This window comes from Chelonia mydas, chromosome 2 (genome assembly GCF_015237465.2).
Source record: "Chelonia mydas isolate rCheMyd1 chromosome 2, rCheMyd1.pri.v2, whole genome shotgun sequence".
Classification (NCBI taxonomy): Eukaryota; Metazoa; Chordata; order Testudines; family Cheloniidae; genus Chelonia; species Chelonia mydas.
This window is the reverse complement of record NC_057850.1, coordinates 9,862,655-9,883,814: the sequence shown is the minus strand read 5'-3', so window position 1 is coordinate 9,883,814 and position 21,160 is coordinate 9,862,655. Positions and strand designations below refer to the sequence as shown.

Below are 21,160 nucleotides of genomic sequence, written 5' to 3'. Positions count from 1 at the left end.
AACTTCCATATACACAGCAAAAAATTGCTTTTCAGATAAAATCTAACTATGAGGCCTAAACCAGCCTGACAATGTCCCTTGAAGATGGAAGAACACTCACTAGTAAAGCCAGAAAGACGACTTGTCTAGAGATGCTCATCATGACTCATAGATGCATTGCAGTGGACATAAAACCTCAGAGCCCCAAATAGGAGGCTAGATGTTTTTTCATCTGTCCATATTACAACAGCTGCAGAAAAAAGGACACTATCTAGAATGGTTACTTTTTTTCATGTTTTGAATTAACTGTATGGTATTTATTTATTCATTTTTCAATTTTGTTATCTCCTTGTGTACCTGCCTTCTTGTCAGCATGTTTTTAAGCATCCTAAAAATCCAATATGTGAACTTCTTCCTTAAAAAAACCTTTACTTTTAAATTAAAGATGCCATGTGTTCGTTGCACTGTGTTTGAAGAAAACATGCATTTTCTCAGGACAGCTATTTTAAAACATCATGTACAAATGAGTAATTTGCAGTACACAATTTTTAAACTGAAACTGGCATTTGATTCTAGAGGGAACGGCAGCCATCTTTTAGTGTTATATCAGAAAACAGCAAAAGAGCCAAAGTGGGTCCCCTATCCATGCCAATGGTCCTGACATGAAACATCCAATCTGAAACCCCACTGAACTTACAGTAAATTCAGTGTGAGCTCATGACTTGAGTCCTTCCTTAGTATCAGAAATGCCAGTGTTGTTAATTGACAAAAAGAAAGTCACAGCTTATATAGAGTTACACATTATGCTCAGCGTATGGACTTTTAAAATGCTGCAAGAGCAAAAAGAGCGTAGCTTCATTTTGCACACATAGAGTAGCCATTACACCGTAGGCACATTCATGAAGTTTTATCGTAAAGTTTACTGACAATTGTTAATAAGATTAACACCAAAGTTTAGACGTAAAGGTTTCAAACAGGTTACAACCATAATCTAGGAACATAACAGAACACACTACTGTTTTTAAAAATAGGAATAATTTATAAGGCCCCTGGATGACAGGGGATGCTGGATTAAGAGTAAGGAGACGAGAGTTTTATTCTCAGCTGCCCCACTGATTCACCTTGTAATTTAGGACAAATTAACTTGTCTGCCCCTCACTTCCGGCATTCTCATCTGTGCAGACTCTTCACAGGTCTAACCTTCCATTATTTAACCACTTGTTTTGTTTCACACTGCCCCTCTACCTTGCCAGTGATGCTAGCCCTGACTGCCCACTAGTCCACTTCTCCACGGTTCTCTCTGTGTCTTTTTCTGTGTTGTTCTAACGCATCATTTTAAGAGAGTAAATAAAACATATGGATATATAAAAATTGTAAACAACTCATCTCAATTCCCCTACTCATTTGTCAAAATATCATTTATGAGGCTGTGAACTCCCTAAGTCTCCCTTGTGTTTGTTCAGTCCCTAGCACTGCTTTGGACTCCAATCCCAACTGAAACTTCTGGATTCTAACACAATACAAATAAAAAACTGATTATATATCAGAATACTATGGTATTGAAAGCAAACTATAAAAGCTACTCTATGTCACATTAAAAAATAAATGAGAGAATAGCGCTTACCTGTTGGAAAGGAAAGTCTTGAAATATCTGAAAGAAAAAGATTTATTAGCATAAATAAAATTCTTCAATATTACTTCAACAGTCAAATTAGCTTAACCACACGTTATCTAAAACAGCCCTCTAGCTGCCAGACATGCTGCATGCAAAGCAAAATCACCATCCTTTATTCCCCACAGTTCATTCACAAGATTATCCTTCAAATACGTGAGTGAAGAACAAAGATTATACCAACTAGTTTACAGTGAAGATGTTATGCTATTAGGTGACGAGCATAATTATTCCACCAGGGTGCTAGTCACAAAGCACTCTACTGATGCCATTAGAACCACTGTTTTTACTCACTCATTTTTCTCAACCATTCACCTTATCTGGGATGAAATTTTCAGGTTCGATCTTTAAAGAAAAGGGTTTTGTTTGATGGTTTGTTTTTAAAGCTTAGACACAAACTATTCAAAATTTTGTTTAAATATAACCAACTAAAAAAAGATGAAATGGGAGTAGAAATAAAATTATATTCAAAGACAGTGAAGAGCCTTGAACCTCAGTCAAAGGTAGAAAGAAGGTATATCTATTACTGTTACTATTACTAACAATGGTATGCTGGTTGCTTTACAGACCGCTAAGATCATAAAACCGTTATAGCATGCAAAACTGTATCTTGCTGTATTTCTGTCCCCAGCCTTTCATATATCACATGTAATCTTAATTTGTAAACTCGTCAGAACCCTGATCCTGACCGGGGCCTCAAGGATCAAGAGAGTTTTGAGGAGAGGAGAGGCAAGCAGAGAGATGGAAATGGGACACGAAAAGTAAGGATGGGAGAAGCAAGAGATATCAGGAGTGAGAGGAGATGGGACTGATGGCACAAGGGAATGGGTGATCAGAAGAGAACAGGAGACACTGCTAGTTGGGAAGTAGGTTGGAGGAGGAAAGTGCACTGTGGGGCAGTTATGGAGAAAGAGCAAAAAGAAAGAAAGAGGTGGTGGGTGGGCAGTGGTGGATTAGCCACTGGGCCAACGGGTCCTGTGCCCAGGGGCCCCAGCCAATTGGGCGCTCCTGCTCCCCGACCCACCCCGCCCGGCGCTCCTGCCGGGGAGCAGGGTTGGGGCGTGGGGGCTTCCCCCGCTCCCTGGCAGGTGCACCAGGCAGGCGGGGGAAGCCCCCACGTCCTGGAAGGAGTGCTGGGTGGGGAGGGGCGGGACAAGACAAGCCCCAGTACCCCAATCCCATTTCCCCGGCAAGAGGGCGGGGGCAGACTGCAAGCAGAAGTGGTGGGAAGGGGAGGGGCCCCCATTTGCTCTGGCCCAGGGCCCCACAAAAGCTTAATCTGTCTCTGGTGGTGGGGACTGAACAGACCTCAACCAAAGAGGAGAAGCAGAGTTAGTTAGCAAGGAAGATGGCAAAGATGAATGAAGTGTGAGCAAATTTATCATGGATGAAGTCCATGTGAACTTTGGACTTCCTCCAGAGTAGCAAGAACAGGAACAGACTGACAGAGCGCCAGAGCAGATATTTTTCTAATATGCAGCAAACCAATGAGACTATCTTAGGTTAATCAACATAGCACCAGTAAATACAGTGATATCAGTGAGTAATCCTAATATTCTGTTTATTTAGGCTTATTATAATCAATGCTGCTGCTGTGATAAAAACTGACAAAACTTTAATACTGGTGAAAAACATCTAAAACAAATACAGATCTCTAAAGCCAACTAACTTCATATTTCAAAACTGAACTTCAGAGCTGTCTCTGAAGACATGTTTATTGCTTTAGTGGCAAAACATGCCAAAACTAAAACACTCTTAAAATGCAAAATGAGAACAGTTACAGGACATTAATACTATTAGGGAAAACCCTGCACATTTTATTCTGGAAAAAGAACAGCAAGTTTTGAGAGGTAACAAAGTACATTTATAAAGATATGCTCACCAAGTCATTTGCTTACAAGCAACACTGGGCTGAGGTAATAAAATATCCCCTCAAACAGGAGAAAACAAAAAAACAAGCAGGAAGGAGCTACATAAACTTCAGGAAGGAAAAGCCTCAAGTTGCCTCCGGCAATAGTTTCCGCATGGAATATAGATCAGTATATATGGAATGAATCCTTATACTGGTTTTAAAAAAAAAAAAATAATAATAATCAAGTTTTAGTGAAGCTTCAGATTCCTGTTGAGTCATTTACGTTTAGGAAAACTGTTGCACTGTTTATTCAAAATACTATATTGTACCATTTACCCAAATTGTTTTTGCAAGGTCATTATCAGAAAGATCTCCTAGAAATAAGTGTATCCCCCATAATGGCTCAATCCACTTAGCTAAAATTACCAATTAAGTTTCAAGATTGAAATTTTATTTCAAAATTTAGCTAAGAGACAATAAGTGTATTATTATATTTCACCTGCCATGATGCAAATTAACCTCTAAATTGAATTTCTATTTCAACAAAAAAGTACTTAACTTGGAAGAATCTATAATTACAGTACAGACACAAGCAACAGTATATTATTCTTGAAATTCAGTAAACTATTCTTGATACAACGGAATAAATGTTTACACCTCAATGTTTTTCTCTTAAAAGGAGATTAAGTTTCACCCATCATGTCCAGGAGATACATTTTAAGAAAAAAATGTAGACAAACCCGAAGTCTGTATCTGGCAATCATTATAAGTATGCAGATGCTACGATAAAATTAAATCCTAAATTTCCCAATCCTGAACTTGGGATTCAGCCATATAATACCTATTAACATTTTAATATATATTGCATGGCTAAAATACATGCAACTTTGAAAACACAGAGTGGTGTTTACTTAAGGACAGCACAACCGTTGAAATAATAGAGCTTTTTTTTAGCACTTTGGGCCCTAATCCTGTAATGGGCTCCACACAAGCAGATCCTTGCATTCACACAGGCCTCAATGACGTAACTTGGATTTGCTCAGGTGGGGCCCATTGCAAGATCAGGGCCTTTGAATGAATACCTACTGAAACAATAATAGCAAGCAGTTAGATCCATGTCTACTCCCAACTAATTTCACAAATGGATAAACTGAAGAGGCACTACACGTGTGTGACAATTCCACTTAAGGCCGCAGTTCCCTGTGAGAACACATTTTTCCAAAACAATTAAATATTTACATGTAATGTATTTCTAAGATTTAAAACTAACAGTACAGGGAAATTAAAGCACACAGCATGAGGTTCAGATCTGGCTATTCAAAATGGTACCAAAAGCACTCAGAAAGTTGCTTGTGCAACATTTTTCAAAGGTTTTCAGTAAACACAAGCAGGTCTTTTAAAGGCCAATTCGTCTAGCTCCAGAAAATATAAACCATTGTGGGAATATGGGTTCATGACAGCATCAATGAAATGTGAAAATGCTGCATTATGATGTCAAAAAGAAAAAGCACAATCTGTTATGCATTTACAATCTGCTCACCACTGCTGTATCAGTACCACATAGGATCAATGTTCATTTGTTTCATGCAATTTATTAATTATGGCATTACAGCAGGGACTCCACTCCAAAGCTCAAAAGTGAAATAATTTTTCTGCCTTCTATCTTATTTTTGATCCCTTGTTAGTGTCCCCCCACCCCACCCCCAAAGCCTTATTTTGGCTTAAAAAATTGTATTCTTATTCTTAAATCAAATGATGTGTATTTTTTTAAAAGATCATCTGAAAGAAATCTAACAAAACAGGTGTTTTAAGGTGCACAGAAGAGTAAGCCTCTCAAGGCAGGTGTGTGGTCAGTCAAGTAATTCCAGTTCATCGAGTTCATTACACACAAACTTGCCAATATTTTGCAAACTAGCCAAGCTTCAAAATCCCAATGAGTGAAGTTGCTTGTGTTCCCCCCGCCCCGCATTTACCTCTCTCCATTCTGAAAACTGACCATTTAATTCCTACCCTTTGTTTCCTTTTAACCAATTACTGATCCATGAGAGGACCTTCTCTCTTACGCCATGACTGCTTATTTTGCTTAAGAGCCTTTGGTGAGGGACCTTTTCTGAAAATCCAAGTATACTATAGCCACTGGATCACCCTTGTCCACATATCTGTTGACTCCTCAAAGAATTCTAATAGATTTGGGACACATGATTTCCTTTTACAAGAGCCATGTTGACTCTTCCCCAACAAATCGTGTTCATCTATGTGTCTAATAATTCTGTTCTTTATTATAGTTTCAACCAATTTGCCTGGTACTGAAGTTAGGCTTACTGGCCTCTAATTGCCAGGATCGCCTCTGGAGCCTTTTTTAAAAATTGGTGTCACATTAGCTATCCTCCAGACATCTAGTAGAGAAGCTGATTTAAGTGATAGGTTACATACCACACTTAGTCGTTCTGCAATTTCATATTCTGAAGGAACTCAAACTCTTGGGTGAATACCATCTGGTCCTGATGACTTATTACTGTTTAATTTATCAATTTGTTCCAAAACCTCTTCTTCTGATCCTTCAACCTGGGACAGTTCCTCAGATTTGTCACCTAAAAAGAATGACTCAGGTGTGGGAATGTGAAGACCGATGCAAAGAATTCATTTAGCTTCTCTGCAACAGACTTTTTTTAATGCATAGTTTCACTCACACACAAGGATGGCTTGGGAAAGAACCTGCCACGGAAGTTCAGTAACTCCCTGGCAACATGAAGAGGCTGGAGAGACTTCCTTTTTTTCAGCCCACCTCTGCTTACGGGAGAGCCAGTGACTAGTTCAGTCCATGGTAGTGTGGCACTGGGGAGTATGATCCCAATCCAATCCTTAGCAATGAGGTAACAGTTTACCTCCCCAGTCTGTTCCTTGGCCACCTGGAAGAGTGGATGAAGATAGAGGGGAAAAAGTGCCTTATCTGCTCTCCTGCTCAGGTAGTGGTTCTCTAACCCACTGGAGGTCAGGAACTAGCTACTCCCCTACGAAAAGTTCCCTCATAATTCCTTTGTCATATAACGGACATATCTGCAGCCGAACAACTTTATAGCTGTTTAACCCATCTTTTAAATATTCTGACAACCTGATCCAAAGCTTCTGAACAGCGCCTCAGAAAAATGTCAAAAATTGCCAGTCTTGCTTTTCCATTTCAGGCACTTCTTGTTGTAACTGATGTAACCTTGAAGGAATCATACAGATTCCACACATAGATTCCAACACATTTTACTATCAGCTCCAAGCAATGACTGTTAAGGATGAGAGAGACTGTCAATTTCTAAACAGGACAAAAAGGAATAAGGTTCTTTGGCCACATTCCTTACAGTATTGTCAATCTTTCTAGTGGACACGTTCTCCTACTTTTCAGACATCATTGTTTTGATCTGACATATAAAGGACAGACAAGTTGTGAGTAAGAAAGAGATACGAAACAAAACAGAGCCAAAAAGACAACTGCCAACTGAAACACTGGAAATGACCAGTATAAATTAAGTTAAGAACAGAATGGACATCTTTTGGGGGAAAGAATAATATTTCCTCTTCTATACCTGCTGAGATACAGAATGTACTGCCAAAAAAGTAAGCAATGGACTTAGTAGACCTACAGTTCTTTCCATCCACGATATCTGTTTCTATGATGCGCAATACTTGAAGACAAAATCCATAACCCTTGATATTTTTACAAAATTATGCTTTTTTCATTGTACCTCTTTCTCAAATGTTATCTTGGAAATGGATCAGTGATTTCAGACACATTTCTTTACAAGGAAAATATTTATAACACCAAAATAGGAACATTATGTGAGTCTGATATTCATAACTGGAGGCAAGCAGAGAACAAGTCTACCCATGAAATCAGCACACAGGCACCTGGATCTTTAGACTGTTTGCAAGAGCGACTCCCTTCTAGAATAGGGGTAAGTCTCAGACTGCAAGAAATTTAGCTCACTTCTCTTGTGGTAGCAACTGAATGCCTCTAGCCTAATGATATTCTCTTGAACTGCATTTAGGTGAAACCTAGGTTCAGTTCCTGGTCTTGGTCTCACCTGGACTCATCCCAAAGGCAAGTCCACCCACAATAAGAGAGAAGCAATCATAGACCTCTTCACTCTAACCTTCCTGAACACATCCATTGTAATTCATCTAATTATGTTGGATCATATTAAAGAAGTTCTGTATTAAAATCACAAATGAGTTTGATTCCCCATAGTTTAAATTCCAGGGTATTACTAATTAAGAGGTCTCTTGGTTTTTGGTACTGTTTCTCTCCCTCTATGTGTGAAACTTGCAAGCTGCTAATTGCGTTAGTACATTCTAAGACAGAGTCTGTTCTCAAAGCAATTCACAGAGAGAGAGACTCAAAGCAATACTCTAACAACAAAAACAGCATCCAGAGACTCCCCGCCCTTTTGTTGTATTAACAATTGTGATTAAAATAGAGACAGAGGATATATGTGGATGGATGCTTGGTGTGGATAATAACTGAATGATCAGGGAGGTGCCAGCCTAAGAATCCAGTGTCCATCGGCTGAAGAAGGCGTCAAGTGGAAATAACCAGAGGACCCCCGGAGGGCAGACTGGAATCCACCCAACAGCCTCAAGAATAGGAGAACCAAAGAATAAGATAACATCTGGCAGCACGGAGCCGTCAGGAATGTGCTATCTGCTGATTGATTCAGCAACAGCATGATGAAGCAATTCCCATAGACTGGCCTAGGAAGAAATTCCTATAAAAATACACTCTAAAAAGTGAACTTTGGGGTCTGATTCTGCAAACCAACTTCCAGGAGCATCAGATGAGCATCTGACAAGGCCCTGCTCCCTCCTCATGTCCAGGCTACCTGGCCAGTGGCTTGGCATGAGCAACTCTAAGGCTGGTAACTATGATAACAACCTTGCAGATTGTGTGTGTGTGTGTGTGTGTGTGTGTGTGTGTTTATTTTATTGGTATAACAATTACTACTAGACAAATTGTAAGGGAAGCATTCTCACCAATGAAAGATGAAAAAGACAACAGATAGGAAGCTACCATGTGATTCATGGGGGTGAGAATGGGTACAGGAAACGTATTTAGAGGATACTGATTGAGGTATCAGAGTAACAGCCGTGTTAGTCTGTATTCGCAAAAAGAAAAGGAGTATGTGTGGCACCTTAGAGACTAACCAATTTATTTGAGCATAAGCTTTCGTGAGCTAAAGCTTATGCTCAAATAAATTGGTTAGTCTCTAAGGTGCCACAAAAGTACTCCTTTTCTAATTGAGTTATGTATATGGTCCCCAATATCATAGTATCTGAGCACCCCACAAGCATTAATGGATGTATCCTCAACAAATCCCAAAAGGTAGGAATGTATTACTTCTATTTAACAAATGGGAAACTGAAGCACGGAGAGATTAAGTGATTTGCTCAGGGTCACATACGAAGCACATGGCAAAGTGTGGAACCAAACCCAGATCTCCTCAGTCCCAATCCAGTGAATTAAACTATGCTGAGTTAAGGCCACTTGAATTCTGAATAAGAATGTTCACACAGAGATTTAACGAAGTTTAACTGATCCATTTTTAATTCATACCGTTAGTTAATTTGGATCAACTTTCCTGAGTGTCCCTGTGTCAACAAGCCCCAGTTCTGGTCAAGAAACCATTTTCCTGTCCAAATGTATTCCGATACGTAGCACACCACTCTTTCTGCCTTATGGGTCTTGAAGATGCATGAATGGATAGCCATGTAGCCTTTGTTCCTTACATGAAATCTCCCATGACTGCTATGTATTGGGTATCCTACCTCTGCAAGGATGTATGATTTTTTGAGACAATCCATGAAAGAGCTATTAAACTGATCAATGAGACAATCTGGAGTTTTTTAGCTAGGATTAACGGGAATGATCTTAATTTACAATGACGTGAGTAACGTACCAGTCAACCTCAGAGACAGGGGAAAAAAAAATGTGTAGATTGCGGATTTCTTTTTTTAAACTGAAGTCGTACATCATACACACTATTGCATTCAGTGACAAAAAAGGAATAAAGGCAACAGAGGTGAGATATGACGGGAATTCAAAATTAAGAACAAATTTTTTAAAAAAATCAAAATTTTGGTTTTGATGTAAAACCAGAAAATTAAAAAAAAAAGAAAAAAAAAAAACGAAACAAAACACCCTAAAAGCTTTCCATTAATTTTTTGGTTCAAAAAAATCTTTGGGGGGAAAAAAAGTTTCAACTACTTAATTCCTACCATCTCTGCTCATATACTTACCTATCTCACAAGGGGCTTGAGAGGCTTAGTTAGTAAAGCACTTGAAGTTCCTTTGATGAAAGATACTATGGGCCTGATCCAGCTCTCACAGAAGCAAATAGAAAGATTCCTCTTGATTTCAGTGGGAATTGGCGTGGGCAAAATGTAATGTGTTACACCAAGGGTCGGCAACCGATGGCATGTGTGGCACGCAAGCCAATTTTTAGTGGCACACTGCTGCCCCCCGGCCCCGCTCAGCCCACAGCTGAACCCAGGCCAGCAGCAGGCTGAGCAGGGCTGGCGACCGGGACCCCAGCAGGCAGCAGTGTGCCATTAAAATTCCTGCACGCTCTTCTCCGCCCCCCGCGGGGGCAGGGTGAAGAAGTTTGGTCCTGCCCGCTGCTGCTGCAGGGCAGGCAAGCTCCTGCCTCCCCCACCTCTTCCCCCAGCATACTGGGGTCCTGCCCCTCCCCTCCCTGCCGCCCAGCAGCTGATAGCCCTTGCGAGGGAGGGGGAGAAGCAGAGCCACAGCACGCTCGCTGCTCCAGGGAGGAGGCGGAAAAGAGGTGGGGACGGGGACGGGGACGGGGCATATCCCCTCCAGCCCTCTGCCGGGAGCCGCTCAGGGCAGGGGGCCAGGAGCATCCCCACGACCCTAGTCCACACCCCAGCCCTGACCCCTGTACCCTCTCACACACACCCAGCCCTCTGCCCTGACTCCTCCACCCTCCAGGCCTCTGCCCTGATTCCTGCTCCCCCCTCACATCTCCCCAGCCCTCTGCCCCGACCCCTGCACCCTCCCACACCCCTCCATGACCTCTGCCCTGACTCCTGAACCCCCCTCACACGCCCCCAGCCCCCTGCCCTGACCCCTGCAGCCCCCTCTCACACACCCAGCACTCTGCCCTGACCCCTGCACCCCCCACACACCCCAGCCTCCTGTCCTGACCCCTGAACCATCCCACGACCCAGCCCTGACTCCAGCCCCTCCCACATACCCAGCCCCCCCACACCCCATGCCCTGACTCCTGCGCACCCCACATTCCCACCCCCACTCTGAGCACCAAACAGAAGCTCCTGCACCCCCCCCCCACACACACACATTCCCACCTGCACCCCTCGCACCAAATGGGAGCTGCCCAGGTAAGCACTCCACACCCAAACCTCCTGCCCCAACCCTGAGCCCCCTCCCTCATTCTAGCTCCTGGCCAGACCCTGCACCCCAACCACCAGCCTGCTCCTTCACCCCCAGCCCTGTGCTCAGTGCACTCCCACCCTCAGCTCAGTGCAGAGAGAGAGAGGAAGAGAATGGTTTAGAACCAGGGAGAAATTAGGTACCCACTCTATGTGGGCAGGGCCGGGATCCCAGACCAGCAGCGGGCTGAGCAGGGCCAGCAGGCAGGACCCCGGCTGGCAGGAGCCGGTGGATGGAACCGCAGACCGGCAGCAGGCTGAGTGGCAGCGGGCTGAGCCGCTCAGCCCACTGCCAGTCTAGGGTCCCAGCCGCCAGCCCCGCTCAGCCCACTGCCGGTCTGGGGTTCTGGCTGCCAGCCCCTTGCCAGCCAGGGTCCCGGCCGCAGGCCCTGCTCAGCCTGCTGCCGGCCTAGGTGAACGGAACCCCAGGCTGCCAGCAGGCTGAGTGGGCTGGTGACGTAAGATTAGCATTTTAATTTAATTTTAAATGAAGCTTCTTAAACATTTTGAAAACCTTGTTTACTTTACATATGACAATAGTTTAGTTATATAATATATAGACTTATAGAGCGAGACCTTCTAAAAAAAGTTAAAATGTATTACTGGCATGCAAAACCTTTACATTAAAGTGAATAAATGAAGACTCGGCACACCACTTCTGAAAGGTTGCCGACCCTGTGCTACACGTTGTTAGCATTTTTTGCTAATTTTTGAGCCTACACTTCTTCACTACACAGAAGTCAGTAGGCAGTAAACACTCATGCACTAGAGATTTCTATTAGATTTTACTGAGTATGAATACATACAGGTAAATATTGGATGGATACACAGAAAGATATGGCTGCTGTTATAATTTATTTTCAGAACATGAAATCCCAGTGTAGTCAACAGGGAGTTTGCAGTGTTATGGGCATCTAACTTAAACCCGCAAAACCAAAACAAGGACAAAACGAGGACACAAAACACAGTGGAAGCTGACCAAGTCCTTAGATCACCCCACTGCAAACAGATTACAGTTCTGGATCCTCATGATAAGAGCTATAAGAGACACAACAAGTGAAGGACAGTCCAGTAGCCATAACTTTCAAAGTCTTTGCTTTTATAAATGTAAGTCAGACTCTAATACAATCTAGCATTTTAAGTACCTAAGGCCTTGGTAACAGGCACCACCTGCAGCATTCCCAAAGGAAAGGGTGGAGGAAGGAACGATTAAATAGCACATGTAGTCTCATCACTAAAACCCTTTTAAAAAAAAGTTGCTTAAGAATGTTCTAATTAGTACAGGTGATATACAGAGAAAAGAAGAAAATAGGAAAATGAGGGAGATAACAAAAGGAGAATATTGTTATGTATATTGCACCACAGGTGTATATGGCATTTTACAGCCAAAATACATGGATCCTACCTGCAGAACTTGAATGATAATTTAGATGTAATATAAGTTGTGACAAAGTTCCTCCTCTGCCTTGGTGGGTCCTGTGCTTATTGGCGGATTTGCTTGCCTCAAAGATTCATGGCAGCCCTCAGTTTGGCCACTTCTGCTAGTGGCTCAAACCTGCCGTTCACTCAGCTAACCTCATCGCTGGCCAGTATGGGAAAAAGGAAGGAGAACAATCCCCGCAGTCTATGCTGATCCACCATGTGGGTCGGGGAACAGTGCAGAGATCTTCCCCTCTGGTGGAACCCACAGTCCAGGTCAACTCCTCCTATGTCTGATCAGGAGTTGGGAGGTTTCGGGGGAACCCGGGCCTGCCATCTACTCCGGGTTCCAGCCCAGGGCCCTGTGGACTGCAGCTGTCTACAGTGCCTCCTGAAACAGCTGCGCAACAGCTACAACTCCCTGGGCTACTTCTCCATGGCCTCCTCCTCCCTACACCTTCTTTATCCTCATCACAGGATCTTCCTCCTGGTGTCTGATAATGCTTATACTCCTCAATCCTCCAGCAATACGCCTTCTCACTCTCAGCTCCTAGTGCGTCTTGCACCCAGCTCCTCGCACGCACACCACAAACTGAAGTGAGGTCCTTTTTAAACTCAGGTGCCCTGATTAGCCAGCCTGTCCTAATCGATTCCAGCAGCCTCTTAATTGGCTCCAGGTGTCCTAATTAGCCTGCCTGCCTGAATTTTTTCCAGCAAGTTCCTTCTTGTTCTGGAACTGCCCCTGTTACCTTACCCAGGGAAAATGGACCTGCTTAATCTGGGACTAATATATCTGCCTTCTAACACTCTTCCTGTCTTTCTCTTAGACTCCAGCGGGTGCATGTGCGGCCCTGCGAGCAATTTTTGTTTTTACCGCTGCCTTGTGCCAGGCCGCATTACCATGAGCTTGCCCCTGAACCCCAAGCCCTTCCTGAACGGGCTGACAGGGAAGCCGGTGATGGTGAAGCTGAAGTGGGGGATGGAGTACAAGGGCTACCTGGTGTCTGTTGACAGCTACATGAACATGCAGCTTGCAAACAGAGAAGAATACATAGATGGTGCATTGTCAGGACACCTTGGTGAAGTTTTGATAGATGTAACAATGTCCTGTACATCAGAGGAGTAGAAGAAGAAGAAGAAGATGGAGAAATGAGAGAATAAGTTTGTATATTTCTGGAAAATAAAGATCAGTTTTTCACAACTTAAAAAACAAACAAACAAATAAAACACAACACTCTCCTGTAGCCATCTGGCCCCACTCTGTCACAAAGTGAAGAAAACAGAAATTCGTGGACAGTAAGAGGGCTACAAGAAAAGATCATGTGATTGCTTTGATTAATTACATGTATCTTAACCGAGCGGTTTAATGTGTTTATTATTTGTATTTCAAGTTGCAGCATGTGGGATTATTTCCTAAGGGAAAGTTGATGGTTGATGGAGACATGGGGTGCTGTAGGGGGGAACAAGAAATGATTGCACAAGACGTGGTGATAGGGGAGCAAAATTGGAAAGAAAAGATTGAGGTGAGGGCAAGGAGGATGCTAGACACAGTGGGAAAGGGGAAAATTGTGATAGGACAGCAAAGCAGGCAAAGAGGCTGCAGATGAGAACTCCAGTAATGTAAAGCCAGTGACAAAAAACAACAAACTTAAAACCTAAGATAAGGGAAGTAAGAGGAGAGGAAATTAGAGGATGCAGAAAAAGAATTTTCAGTATGCAATACTAACATGGAAAATACTTTATTCTCCTAATTGGTGCTGTCATATATCTGCTGGCACCTTTCAACATGTACTCCTCTCTTTTCATATAAAAGAAGGAGTCCCCAAATTACTATTCTCTGAAAGTCTATGATCAAACAGAGGATCCAAGTGGCAGGTCAGAACGTATATGCAACTTGCATATTCCAAACATGTCCATCTTGCATGTTAGTGTAATATATATATAGTATCAGAAATTTCCTATACATAAATAATGGTTTCTCATGTCCATAGATCAAATACAAAATTTTGGTCTGACATCAAGACTATCAGTCTTAAAATGTTATTTAAGACAGTGTTTTTTCCTTAATCTGCTGTAGTGTTTAATCAATTTATACACAGTAAAAACTTAATTTGACAGATGTGAATTAATTATTTCTGTCTGCCTCTAGCATAAAACAGTTTAAGACCATGGCAAATACTTGCAGAAAGATTTATATAGGAAGATTTGTGCATTTTAGGTAACATCACATATATAATATGTATCTTCAATACAGAATTTACAAAAGTTGGTTGCTGTAAATTAACATTTGAATTGTACTTACCTGCCCAATTGCCTACACAAGATCTCTCTCTCGGTCACATGTATGTACCCCAGTATGTCCAGACTGATTTTTCTTTTTAATAAGAAAAGTTTCAGCTAATAATTTTTATTATATTATGACACAGAACACTAACAGATTTTATGAGCACTGGCAGAAGGGATGGGGAAAGCAAGACAAGGGATTGAATGGGTCAGGAGATTGTCAATAGGATATGCAAAATTTATACTTCTAGGTTGCAGGTCTGAAGTCAGCAAAAGGTAATGAACAAAAGTTGCCACCCAATGGCTGTCTGGTGGCCTATGTGAAACACGTTTGGTGATGTCAGTGCAGTTTCTGGAGGGCAGGTAAATATATCATGAAAGCCACTAACACCATAATTGATGCAAACTGGCAATTGCAGCATAGAGGCAGAGTTCTGAATAGCCCTGGAGCTCCCTTTTCACTGCAATCAGTGGGCCCCCTCCCCCACAGGGCTCTGGCACAGTGTTTGGGGGAAAACAAACTGCTGCTTCCTGTCCTGTACCTGTGTCATCGAGATAAATAGAAGATTTCAGCCTCCAGGGCTGTTACAAACGAGTTCACAAACAAAAACACAAACATTTTTCAGATCAGTGGTGATTTCTGAATAATACTGTCACCTGAGAAAAAGGGCCAGAGTTTTATCTGTTACACCACAGTAAATCCTTCAGTAATTCCACTGACTTCATGATTTACACCAATATAACAAAGATCAGAGTCTATTATATAGCCCATTTTTCCTAAATTAAATTTTTAAATTCTACTGTAATCTTGTGATGACACCAGATTTATGGTAAAAATAACTATCGATTTTACATACCACAATATCTCTCCACATTTCCTCATTTGAAAATTAAACTGAGATTTGTGCTATTTCTTCCCTGGTAATGTTTTAGAAACATATTCTGGATGAAGTATTATGTGGGAAACTTTGGAAAGTTAAGTATTTCAGGACTAGCGTTGTTTTACTCATCTTAGTGTCTAGATGGAAGTAACGTGTAAACATAGATTTTCCAAGTCTGTACAGTTGAATGTTGTTTGAATCAGCCCTATTGATATATAAAATGCTGTAGCAGAATACATGCCCAATATTACTATGTCCATATATTTACTCCATATTAGTTTCAAAACAGCCATAACAGCACAGGAATAAACAAGAAATAGCCCAGCCAGGACTATCATAATGATTAATATAGAAGAACCACAACAAAGGTTCTAATATTATCATATGTGATAGAACCATTTTAGTTTAAATGCAGGAAACAGATATATCTTTTGCACAAACATAAAGACTTGAAATACATTTAAATTAGTTTAAAATAAGAAAACAAATAATCTCCCACCCTCAGCAATGAACTGCTGAATGGCAATGTTACCATAAACCTTACTTACCACAGTATAAGCTTTCCATATAGATTCTCTAGCACTTAATTATTTCCTCTGGAATTTAATAAGGTTTTATAATCCTCAACATCCAAATGCTTAGTTGGTGTTGAATATTTTCCCCCGATTTATAAAGCAAATAGTGTGGTATCCTTTCCTCGTGAGCTCGTCATGATCTACACTTAAGCCAGGGGAGTCTCTTTTGTCTCCTTTCACTCAAAGTCAGACAGAGCAAACAAAAGGCATCCATCATTAAGTCTATTAGCTTCAGCTGACAAGACAACTCTAGGTTGCCAGATGGGCAAACGTATTTTGCTAAACCTGGCAGCAGCCACAATAAATCGTAAAAGAAGAACAGCCATAGTGATCTGCTTTTTGAATTGCTTACTCTAATGTTTTAGCCTGCAGGTTATCTCACCATCCTATTTGCTTGAAACACCAACTCCTTTCATTCACTATTTAATCAAGATAGAGTGTATAGCAAGTACCCCCAATGCAGCTTTTCCTTCCCTTTTCATTTTTGGGGCATGGGGGAAGGAAGTGACACATAAGAAATCTAATTTTCTTAAGAGAAAGGCAATCTCCATTCCTTATCCAACTAACTTAAATTAAGAAATTACTAAATCTCACAATGTGAAAAACAAAGCAAAACAAAAAAGAAAAATAAATGTGAGCCCCCTTGATAATGGACAACACCACCACACTAACAATTTAGAAGTGAAGTATACCAATGATAAGCCACTGACAATGAAGGTATGTAAAGCAACTTAAAAAAAGAAGCAATAAATACCCTGTTTTAAGATCCAATTATGATAAAATGTATATTGTGTTGATTGCACCAGAAGTTTTAATAGTTAGCACCATGCTAGAAATTGTGCACAAATATTACTATCTAGAATCAATTATATTGGCTACTTTATCTATAGTTTAACTCTCCCATTGGAAAGGCTGCCTCCACTTTCTGTCAACAGACTAACCAAATGTAGGATAAGACGAAACTGACATTGAACACCAAGATATGGGTCTACCAGATGTTCATTTTGAGCAGGCTGCTGTATATGGTGGCAAGATCTGGATCACCTACAGAAGGCATGAGACAAGACTAAACACCTTCTATGCCCTTTGTTGTATTTTTAGTATCAAGTGAGAAATCAAAATTCCTGAAACCAAAGTACTTGAGAAAGCAAAACTACAAAGTCTTATCACTGTTCTCAAACACAGACTGTTAGCTTGGTCATCTGCATCAGATTGGTGATGGAGGCATGCCAGAGAATCTCTGTATGGACAACCTGAAGATGCTTCAAAGTCACTGAGCCAACCTAGGCTCAAGGACGTTTGCAAGAGGGACATGAAAACTTTCAAAATTTTGACATTGCAAGCTGGGAAGATGCAGATAAGAAAAGGCTGCACTGCACCAGGAAGCTATGGAGACTAAAGAAGTGCTTGAGAGAGAGGAAAGCGAAGAGAGCGAAAAGGAAAGTGTTACAGGCCTCAAGCACTGGTAGTGTGTTGGCTTCATCTTCTGGCCCTGCGCCTTATGCCTGCATGATCTGTGGCAATGACTATCCCTCAAGAACTGGACTTTTTCGCATTCATGATACTGCAAGAATGACATGCAGTAACTGAACTGCTTTGGTGCTTACACAGTCATCTTTTGAGCTGGACGGTTACCATCTGAAAGACTAAATTACTCAAGACAGCGACATCTTCCTCCACTCTTTTTGACAACCAAAGTACATTGATAGTGCTCATTAAATAATGTGCCAGTAGTTTTTCAGGTTTTTTTACCCTTCTGTAGTTAGCGGTATCGTAATATCCTTTCCGAATTTACATCACTATACACCATGATAAAAATTCATTCAGATTAAGCTTAGTGTAAAGCATAAATTTGGGGTTGGGGACTTTTTTTAAAAAAAATTAAGTTAAACTGTAAAACAAAGTAATCTGAATCACATTTTAGCTTTAATTAGATTGGTTTTGAATTATTAATGCAAAAAGATTTTAAATACACACTTTTCAGTGCAAGGCGGTTCAAATATATTCAAAATTGTGTGTGAAGTTAAAAATACTTGAAACAGTTAAGATACTGAGGCATAAAATCTAGCTATTGCATAAGCACAGTAATACTTCAGGTGCTTTTCAGTATATACACTTACTGTTAATATGCAGCACAGGATATATATTGCACCGTTCTTTCATTTAAACTGTTTCTATACATATTCCATTGGTGCTGTTAAAATCTATTTTTCAGCCTGCAGGGTGAGTTCTCGACAGTATGAAGCCAATGCAATTTCAGACTGCATATGCTAAAGACATCACATCATGGAACTGGTGTTAAATAATAAAGTTAAGCAGTTCCTCTCTATACTGGTCTGCTCCAACACCACATGGGAAAATACACTGAATTTTAGCTACTTAGTCATTAGAAATATATACAAACGGGAGGAAGCTCAGGGAACAAACAATAAGTATGTACAGTTCTAAGAAAAAGAGTACTTGTGGCACCTTAGAGACTAACAAATTTATTTGACCATAAGCTTTCGTGAGCTACGGCTCAAGTGACTGTAGGTCACGAAAGCTTATGCTGAAATAAATTTGTTAGTCTCTAAGGTGCCACAAGTCCTCCTTTTCTGTTTGCGGATACAGACTAATATGGCTGCTATGCTGAAATACGTACAGTTCTGTAAGCGACAGTGACTTCCCTTTCCTATCCTTCTTCCCCAAAGAGCAAGCTTTTGCTAGGGTGCCAGTTCATCTCCTTTCCCTCAGCCTCTGAGTCATACCTCTGGTTGGGGCTCGCAATAGTCCATGAGACTAATGGGTATCTATGGCCTGGTTCTTTCTCCCCTCTCCAGAGCCATGAAAGGGGTTAATAAAGAAATCCTGTAGCTGCCCATGTTAGAGGGATAGGGAGGAAAAAGACAACTCATTACCAGATGCCAGGAGACACTTCTACCACTTTCCAGAATTGACTGCCTGCCAGACCATATCTCCCTCCTTGCATGGCCAAAGAGGCATGTCCTCTGGCAGTGTTCAGGAGATGCCCTTTGAGGTAAGGAACATATTCCCATTCTCACCCATTCTATTATATCACAGCAACTTCAGATCTCATACCACAGAATGATCAAAATAGATAATGTTACTCCTTTTAGATCCCAGATCTGGAATGAGACCTGAAAGTTCTGCAAGGGGCTGTGCAGTCACAGGACAGAGAGCAGGAGGAGGAGGAGGAGGTAGTTGTTAATGTATGTTGTCTACGTACATAACAGGTTTCAGGGGGCAGAGCGGAGGCAACACGTGCAGTGGTCATGTGCCCTCACAGAACCTTGTGCTCTCCCCCACTATCCATAGTTACATGTCACTTCTGAATATACGGCTCTGAAACTCTGAAGTCTGCACAGTAATTAAACAATGTTCAAAATTAATTACAAACTACAATTCTGAAATTATGCATATGGTACTCTCATGGCAATATGACTCATTCACTAAGGCACCTTTTCAAAAGAGTAATATGCCAGAACTCCTAAGTTTTAACTTTCTATAACCTGAACACCACCAAGCAGATCTATTTCTGAAATGCTTGTAGAAATATATTACCATTTTTCGCTTTTTAATGAAAGTGGTGCATAGTAAGACAGGTAAAAAACAAACAAAATATAAATGGCCTTTATGGTATCAATTCATTTCTCTTTGCTGTATTCAGGCTTTCAAGATTTAACCTCTGCAGGAGCTACTGCTCCCACCTACTCTGCTTCTAAAGAAAGTATGTGTATTATAGACCAACTACAAACAAAGCAAATATTATTTCATAAGTAAAAACTGGTTTCTGTGACTCAGATTCCATTTGGTACAGACTGATGGTGTACATCTTATCTGCTTATAACTTATTTGGTCAGGCAGAATGGAGCCAACAGACTATTTTGAAACCCTTAGGCCAACATGGCTCTTTCTCAGATGACATTTCCCAGATAAAAAGAGAACAGACAAGTAATCTCCATTCTACACTGCAGAGAACTTAAAGTCAACATAATGTGATCAGTGTGCCCAATCAGCTGATCTAAGTAAATGACAAAATTTCCAGCTAAGAAATAGTTCTTTCCAGATCAGACATGAACAGCAGTCCTCCACCAAATCAAGTTTATGGTATGTCTATAAATCTTACATCATGACAAGAGATCAGAGATTTTTTTTAAGACAACATTTGCCTAACACATCAAAACATAAGGTTTAAACTAAAAGCAAACAGCCATCCTATTAGCAAGGCTCATCCCAGGTTAAGAATAAAACAAGAACACTTAGCTCATAGACGGTTATTTTCATCTTCTAAACAATTTTAAAACGTTAACTAATTCAGCCTTAGAAAATTTCAGTAATGAAAATTTACGGTCTCAAGCATCAAAATCCTGACATCCATCCCTACAAGAAAATGGAATAATAAAATTCAACTCACCCATCAAAAAAGTTACTTGACCCAGATGAGAAAAATTATGCAAAACTGAACTAATTAATGCCTTTCAAGGAATTAAATAATAGTCTTACTTCTGAATGGACAACAGCACTGATTAACAGAGGTGCAGTGATGCTTTTGGTGAATTGCTTCAGTAAACTGAAGTCCAATCATTGGTGTCATTGGGAGAGTGCCACAGTTGTTGACAGACTCAGTGTAGAATTTCTTAATAACATTTTTAAATGTAAATGTGAACAAATTCATTCTCACTGCTCTCATGTCATCAACTTGTTCCCAGTGTTAGAGGCACCAGCTTGTTCTTATTTTCCCATCATATTAGCACAGAAAAAGTAATAGTAAAAGATAGTAAAAGTAAAAGATTTTAGGCATCTATGCTACAAGCTTGTTTTCAATTTGTGAAATTAGTTAACGTAGAGACCAGTATATATGGATAATTAAAACAAAAAAATAAAACATTAATTCAAAAAACAAACCTCATTCTCTGTCACTGAAACCAGTAGATTTTCAAGTTCAAACTAGGAAAGCAATTTACCTTGTAAATGTCTACATTAGCTTCAGACTTCAAAACAGCAAGTTTAAAAAAATCAGCAATACACAAATCAATATCTAATT

The 21,160-nt window shown here is 40.8% G+C and overlaps 1 protein-coding gene and 1 pseudogene across 9 annotated transcripts in view; one reads left to right on the top strand and one right to left on the bottom strand.

Annotated features, from left to right (window-relative positions):
- Positions 1–21,160, bottom strand: part of PTK2 (protein tyrosine kinase 2) — a 373,208-nt gene that overhangs the window by 305,125 nt on the left and 46,923 nt on the right. For 5 of the 9 annotated variants that reach the window (XM_043539037.1, XM_043539034.1, XM_043539038.1 and 2 more), the window contains exon 2: positions 1,604–1,630. Coding sequence is in view for 4 of the 9 variants with exons in the window: in XM_043539029.1 (XP_043394964.1) it covers positions 1,604–1,630; positions 1,946–1,949 (31 nt within the window). In the remaining 5 variants the exon portion in view is untranslated. Of the gene's footprint in view, positions 1–1,603; positions 1,631–1,945; positions 1,997–21,160 lie in introns of those variants that run through there. The other 4 variants (XM_043539029.1, XM_043539030.1, XM_043539032.1 and 1 more) reach the window with 1 other exon arrangement.
- Positions 13,190–13,578, top strand: LOC102943430 (annotated as a pseudogene).